General features: G+C 44.7%; 1 protein-coding gene across 2 annotated transcripts in view; it reads right to left on the reverse strand.

Annotated features, from left to right (window-relative positions):
* LOC147703531 (uncharacterized) overlaps positions 1-7,796 on the reverse strand; it is a 399,722-nt gene extending 391,926 nt beyond the window's left edge. For both annotated transcript variants that reach the window (XR_015297584.1, XM_086931902.1), the window contains exon 1: positions 7,698-7,796. Coding sequence is in view for 1 of the 2 variants with exons in the window: in XM_086931902.1 (XP_086788028.1) it covers positions 7,698-7,794 (97 nt within the window). In the remaining variant the exon portion in view is untranslated. The remainder of the gene's footprint in view (positions 1-7,697) is intronic.
* Positions 7,797-8,227: the final 431 nt, after the last annotated feature.

Raw genomic sequence — 8,227 nt, forward strand, 5'->3', positions numbered from 1 at the left:
AATCTAACTTTCATTGTAACCCTATTATTTAATGAGTTTAACTATAAGTTAATTAAATTATTTTTTCCTTAACATTATTACTAACTCTAGTTCAAGCCTTACTTAATTTAAATTACAACAAAATAAAATAAATTGCATTATTTTCCTTAATGTAACCACCATATTAACTTAATGCATTTAAGTCAAATTAAATTAAATGTAACTTTAACACTAATTCTAAGTTCTAATCATTGTAAATCGAAGTAAATTATTATTAAATTAAATTAATATTTTTGCTGCGATAACATTGAACCTTAATTACTACATTTAAATTCAATTGTTTTACTTAAACCTAATTCCAACCCTAATACTAATTCTTACAATAAATCTTAATCAATTGAAAATAAATTAAATAATGTTCCTTATCATAGCCCCAATTTCAATCCAAAGCCAAATAAATGCATTATTATAATTAACTGATTTGCATTGCTAAACATAAATTAATATCAATTAGAATTGATTACAATTAAATAATCTCATGAAGCCAACACGAACCCTTAATTAGATTAAAAGTAAATAAAGAGAATGTTTTTTATTGACAGTTTAACTTAATCTAAAGCAATTTGCCACAACTTACTGTCTGTTGCCCACAAAGGTATTTTGAACATGACTTGTAGCAGGAGAGGACTGAGGAATGTGCATTGGTGGCTCAGGCTGTCAGGCCTTTTTCCTGATCCTTAAAGTCGCAGCCTCCACTTCATAAAGGAGAATGCAAGTGTTCCCTGCTAACCATTACACTAGGTATTTATGGCGCAAACCTGGATTTACAAGTGTCTAGGATGGCTTTTTTCAAGGCCAAAACACTGTCCTGCCCAAACACTGCAGCCATCACAAAGGACACCACTTGACCTAAAGGGCCACTGCATATCCTGCCCACACATTGGCTATTATCTGCTCCACACTTAAAGCAGTGGCGACCATGCTCCACTCCTGAAGGAGCCTGAGCCTTGCGAGCCACCACAACAAGTCCCCTGCAGGTCTGAGTAGAGCTCTTTGAATGGCAAGACTGGCACTGTACATCAAAGGCACAGACTTTATAGTCCTTTTTCATGCCTACAGAGAGATCCCGGGGCCACGGAACCTCTAGGGCATCTGCCCAGGAGTAACTCAATCAGCCTGATTTTGGCCTATTCAGCCCTTAGCTTCCTGCACTTCAGGAAAGCCATTCCAAGGCGGTGGGTGGACCCCATGAGGGATTCATGACGCTAGTGTCCCGCCTCCTGATTGGGCAAGGCCAAAGCCCACACCGGATGGCGTCTTTACTACTCTTCTCGGCCAAGTCTATTATCAGTATCTCGCTACCTGGGTTTCTACAGACTGTTCACCCCTAAAGCTCACTACAGACATTAACCTTTGGCACACGACCAATCAGACTCCTGCTCCTGCATACGCAGTAACTAATAGCAGGCCCTGCCTATGCATACCACTGCTCCTCCATGCCAATCACAGAGGCAACAATGTCTCTCTCACCTAAGTTGCAGTAACCGTTGCCCCCTCCACGAAGAGCATCTCACAGGAGCCTAGACACACATGAGACCTGGTCTCCAAGGATACTGACATACTATCATGTGTAAGACTTCTATGCAAAGCCATTTTAAGTAAGTTGCCACTCAAGGATACATATTATGTTATGGAGGTGCCGCCACAACCTGGCAAAACTATTAAGAGGACAGCATATCAGCTGTAACTGATTACCAGCATCGAATATATCCGCAGGTTGACTTTGCTTTCCAAAAATGTGCTGAATAACATATTCAGTGAAGTTTGGAGATTCCATGGCAATGTTGGACATGAAAATGAGACAAAAGTAAGATACTACTACGGTCAGCAAAATGCAGTTAAAACAGAAAATGTGAATTTCTGCGGGAAAGTACTGTTTGTAAACCTGAGATATAAGTACAAGAACTTTGAACAGTTTTACAAATTTCATGGAAGTCTGAAGTTTCTACAGCGCCGCCTGTGTGAAATGTAAGCAAAATTGAGAACAGTGACTATCTGCGAAATGCTATTAAAACGGTAAATGTGCCCCCCGGGCGTTTCTTTTTCTTCTCCTTTCTCTCCCTCTCTTTTTTTTCTTTTTCTCTTCCTCCTCCCATGTATATGTTATGCTCCATGTAAATATATAATTTTTTTACAATAAAAAATTACAGAAATAAAAAAAAACGGTAAGTGTGAATGAATTCTGGTGCCTTGGAGTCATATAGGAAAATCTGACATATTCGGAGGGCTCAGGAACGACTGGGAGTCTGCACAGGGGTGTAGCTATCGATAAACAGTGCAGAAGGTGCATTGGCACCAGGGCTCAGAGATGTGAGGGACCCTCTGCACTTCAAATACAGACGTTCTTATTTTTTACTACCTAACCTGGAGATGGTCCCTATTTTATTTGCGTGTTTTATGGCTTTTGCATCTTTGCCACGCCATTGATTCTACGCCAATAAGCGTTTTAAGCGTAACCACATTGAAATAAGAGCATTATAAGAGTGTTTCAAGTGGAAAACGTGAATCTGGCGCGCTAGTGCCGGTGTGTAACTCTGATTAAACTCTAGTCGGAAAATGTGACCTTTCCCGAGGTTTCCAGACGAGCGGTAAACTGGTGAATGGTAAACCGCAGACCATGGAAAGAACGGCGGTCCTGACTGGATTAGGGAGAGCGGAGCCGACGTCTGCTGACGGAGGCCGCTATCTGAACCTATGGACGCCTAGTCACAGGTTGTGGGGAAGTTGTGTGTATGCAGCAGCGAAACTAATATTTCCGTTTCTTGTGCGAGTGGAATGCAAACCACACTCCACAGTTACACAACCGTGCACGCGAGGGCTTGAACACCAGAGAAATAATTATTGAAAGATTAACGTGGTGTCGTCATACGGTTTGTTTTCCCTCTATGATTCTGGTTTATGCAGATTGTCATATTTTAAGGTGTGGGGTGAGTGTGCGCCTTGGAGAGGGCCCGGCTGTGTGACGTCACTTGTGTTGAAATGTTCGGAGAGATGCTGGTGGGTATGAAGTCTCACCCTTTAGCGTAAGAGGCGGAGTTGGAAGGTGGGGTTGGAACATTGCGAAGGCTCGCCGTTTAGCCTGTGAGAGGTGAAATGCGAACATTAAGTGGGGTGGAACATTGTGAGAGTTCACCCTTTAACCTGTGAGAGGTAGGTTTAGCACATTAAGAGGGTTCATCTTTTAACCTAAGAGAGGCCGACTGTGAACACTATAAGCAGGGCTTTAAGTGGGATGAAAAAACTGTGGGGTCTCTCAAAGGGGCGTGGCCAGTGTAATTAGGGGCGTGGCTTTAAATCACTTAGGCTAAAAATCTGTGTTTAGCATAGTGTGCAGCCCCACTTGTATTTTGCTGTTTCTGTCATTACATCCATTCCAGATATGTGATACAACAAGTAACATCATACCTACAACAAGTCAGGACTATTGGCTTTGTCAACAGTTATTAGTTGCATAAGATAAATAAGCTGCAACTATGGCTTGTTGCATATAATATTGAAAAAGCTTTAAAGCCCTGGTGACCCTACCACAATGTTGCTGCTCTTGCGTTTCGGAAAGGGAAGGGAAGGGAAATCCAGAGAGAAAATGACTCTCTTTAAAGGATTTCCCTTCCCACACAACGCTCACCTGGCATGACGTCCACTAGTGAGAAGTGAGTAGTGTGGGCAGCGCTCATCAATGTGCCTGCTGTCTCGAAACGGGTCTCAATCGGGCTGTTTTGCGCATTGGCACTTTTTTCCAGACTGCAGTGACCGCAAGGACCGCCTGTGCCATGGCTCAAAACAGAGCCCGATAGAGACCCGTTTCGAGGCCCCCTAAAAAAAACTGCCGGTGCTCAGACCCCTTGAGACCCGGCCCACTTAAAGCCCTGACTATAAGAGCTCATCCTGTAATCTGTGAGAGGCTGTGTAGGAACATTGTAAACACACACAATTTAGTCTGTGAAAGGTGGAGTTGGGACATTCTGAGGGTTAAACGTTTAGCCTGTGAGAGGTGGAAATGAAAGATTGTAAGCGCTCATCCTCTAGCCTGTGAGAGGTGTCCCTAGAACATTCTGAGAAATGTTTGGAGTATATGATTATGTGTCTCACTTTCACTCCATATGCTATGCCCGATGGTGGTGCTGTGAGAGTGTCTGTGTGTTTGTCTCGCATCGTACCCTGTATGAAGAGAGGCCGAATATGATCAAAGTGTCTCATTTTCACACGGTAGGCAGCCAACAAACACCAGTCTTTGGAGCTGTGTAACTACACAGCATGTTTGTGTCTCACATCATAACCTGTTGGAAGCGGGTCTGGTTTTGATAGCTTCTTACTCAGTAGTTGGCTGTGAGGCCAGTGGCGTAGCTTGCTGTTCTGCGTTTGACGCCCAGCAGCTGTGAAGCACGGCCGCAGGTAAGAGCTGGGGGGGGTTTGAGAAGTGATGAGTATGTACTCCTTTCACCGATAAAAACAGCTTATCTAAGCGTTGTTCAAGACTTAGAATCCTTGGACCTTTGCTACCTTGCCTACAAAGAGCTGGGGGGGTGGCAGCCACCGCAAAATTGGTGCCACCCGGGGCGCACCGCACCCCCTAGCTATGACACTGAGTGAGGCCTTCAGCAGCTTCGGTGTGGTGCGGCCCGCGCACGTGCACGCTTCTGAGGTTTTTCTGTGGAGCAGCCCACGCAGGTGCACGCTTCTGAGGTTTTTCTGTGGAGCAGACAGCGCAGGTGCACGCTTCTGAGGTTATTCTGTGGTGCAGCCCACGCACGTGCACGCTTCTGAGGTTTTTCTGTGGTGCAGCCCACGCACGTGCACGCTTCTGAGGTTTTTCTGTGGAGCAGCCAGCGCAGGTGCACGCTTCTGAGGTTATTCTGTGGTGCAGCCCACGCACGTGCACGCTTCTGAGGTTTTTCTGTGGAGCAGCCAGCGCAGGTGCACGCTTCTGAGGTTATTCTGTGGTGCAGCCCACGCACGTGCACGCTTCTGAGGTTTTTCTGTGGAGCAGCCAGCGCAGGTGCACGCTTCTGAGGTTATTCTGTGGTGCAGCCCACGCACGTGCACGCTTCTGCGGTTATTCTGTGGAGCAGCCCGCGCACGTGCACGCGGGCTGCTCCATAGCAGCCCGCGTTCTTCTGTGGAGCCTGTGTCTGCACTGACGCAACTTGTGGGCTGTGTGCACTGGTCTGGGTGGACTGAGAGCATACGACTGTGTGGTGATGTTTATTATTACAAAATTGTGTAAACTGATGTTGTTGGTGTACTCAAACTCCTTAGTTTAAACTTTCATATAAGAATGTTATCCATAATGGTGGACGGAGCGGAGGATGTGCAATCCACTGGGCATTTCCCAGTAGGCTGCACCCACTGGATGTTGGTTTTTAAGGAGGGGGGCGCTGATGGCGTCTCTGCCATTTTCTTCAGCTCCCCCAGGTAACTAACTACAACAGGCACAGTGGGTGCTTTAGAGGAGAGAGTGGAAAAAGAGAGGAAAGAGAAAAGAAGAGAAAGAAGGGAGAGAGGGAGGGAGGGAGGGAGTGGGCTGGTCTAAACATCTTGCCGGGCTGAACTTGGCTTCTCCTTCTGGTCCTGAAGAATGCCCGGAGAGAGACACTCCAATCTTCAAACAATCGTCAAACTCACCTCAAGTGTTCAACCCCTCTTAGCAGAGCAATAGTCAACGTAATCGTAAATGTACAACAACATCACAACACCGTCATCAAACTTGAAACTACCTCTCTTCACCAAAACAAGCATGAAAGTCTTGGCAAGTTCACTACCACCCTTCACCAAACACATATCAAACCCTTTGCAATGTACAACCCCTCTTTACCAGGCACTCGTCACAATCATTCCAAGAGTTTAACCAATCTTACCAAACAATCACCAAATTCTGAAAATTGTTGTACAACCCCAAATGATCACCACACTCTTTGCAAGTGCCCGACCCATGTTCACCAAATAGTCATCAAACTTAATGCATGTGTACAGCTGCTCTTCACCAACCAAGGATCCCTGACAGACTATTGGAAACAAAAATATTACGTGAACGGACTCTTGTGTCAAAGATATTGAGGACCAAAATATCAAGAAGGTAGGTGCAAATAGGTTAAGTATAAATTTACTTTTCTTAACTTCACATCTACATTCCTTGAAGATATATATATATAATAAAATATGTGGAGTTATATATAGTTATTCTTTGCTTATGTATAGAAGCTTACCATCACAATATTTTTGTCCTTGATATTCTTCACACAATATTTTGTCCCACAATATTTTTATTTCCGAAATTCTGTCTAAACACCACCAAACAGTAATCAAACTGGTGGCAAATGTCCAAGCCCTATAAGCAAACAAACGTCAAACTGATAGCAAGAGTGCAACCCCATAGGTCCAAAAATAATCAAATTCACTGCAGATGCACAACCCCACTTCAAAGAACAATAATCAAACTAATGATAAGTGTACAACTCCGTCACTGCACAATCACCAGAGTCTGACGATTGCACAACCTCTTCCACCAAATAAATCCTCAAACGCGTGGGAAGAGAGCACTACTCCTCTTCACCAAATAGCCATCAGAGTTACTGCAAAAGTTCAACTGTTCTTCAGCAAAAATAAATTCATGGCATCTGTCCAAGCTATATCAATAAACATCAAGATGATCGCAAGTATAGAACCCTATTGATTAACAAGCAAACATCAAACTGATGGCAAGTGTGCAACCCGCATCGCCCAAAATAATCGAACTCATTCCAGATCAGATGTACAAACCCACTACAGAAGTCAATCACCAAACTCACACCATGCGTACAGCCCCTAATCCCCAAACAATCATCAAACTTGCGGCAAGTCGACCAGCTCTGTGCACCAAACAAATATCACACTCAAACCTAGTACTCACCTTCAACAAAAAATAAATAACACATTCCTGATATAGGGGAACTTAGGTTCACTGAACAAACAGCACACTGCCGCCCAACACTCCCACAATCACGCAAAAACCACACAAACTTCTTCTTCATGTGTCAAACGCAGACTCTCTACAGTCTACACTAAAAGCACAGGCCTACAGTCTTTGACGATGCTTGTTCTTTAGTGCCAATTGCGTTCAGCTCACTGGACAACGATGAGCTCACAACTCGAAAGACTCGATTTAACATCAAATAAAACTTCCACAAACGATGGCACACACTGACACGGCTCTCACGTGTGCCCACGCCCTGCAGGAAAGGCGTGCACATCTTTTATCCAGCACAGCCTCAAATTAAATATTTCCTCCCCACTTCTGCCAATTTCGAAAACACGTCCTTCGTCCTGGAGACGTGCCCGCGTTCTCATATCATATATGGTGATAACAAATAGTGGATCTGTTTACTCTGAAGGTCACAAAGAAGCGCGCCTCTGCTTTCTTGATCTCTCTGTAGCTTTACCCACTCCACAATTAATTTAAAAGCGGTTACCGTGGGCAGAGGTGGGGAGGAGGGGTCAGCTGACACCACCATGTTCCTTTGGGACACTAGTACTCCTAGATTGACAGATTTCTGCATGCAGTCTCCCTCCAGTTACTGCATCTCCCACACCCCACGCGCCTTCCACACTTACGTACTATATGTAACTATTTAAAGGTGACACAGAGCATGCTGTGTCAATGCATTAGTTTCAGTGGTACGTACCCCAGAGCGCAAAGAGCGTGACCCCAAAAGAGAGGCGCATGGTGTGTGTGGAGGGTGTCCGGCCGTCTGAGTGCGCTGCCCTGTTGATGGTTAACATGCTCTGAGTCTGGGGAGTAATTCATTGGATTATGAAGGTGCTGCAGGCGTTGGTGTGATTGGCTGACTAAAGCGTGCCCTATGTTTAACTCGTTCATCGCCGAATTCGGTGCCACGCTAGCGTTCACATAATACCGGACCGGCTGGTTCTTCAACCCTATTTATCTACGCACTGAGACTGGGGTTGTCAGCATTATATGATGAAAGCCAAATAATAAGACTAAGACAATGGGGAAACGCCGCCCAACTTTAAAGAAGTGCCAAAATATGGCTTGCTGCCTGGAACATGTTCCCAATGCAGAAACGTGATTTTTAAACCGAAACCGTTCCTAGTGTAAACGCCAACTTTATTTTAATAGCGTTTAATATTTTGGGGGGCGTTGCGCTTTTAAGCTCCGTAATGATTCCAAATAAAGCAGCCAAGGCATGGCGGT

The sequence above is a fragment of the Lissotriton vulgaris genome, chromosome 7 (genome assembly GCF_964263255.1).
Source record: "Lissotriton vulgaris chromosome 7, aLisVul1.2, whole genome shotgun sequence".
NCBI classification, from domain to species: Eukaryota; Metazoa; Chordata; class Amphibia; order Caudata; family Salamandridae; genus Lissotriton; species Lissotriton vulgaris.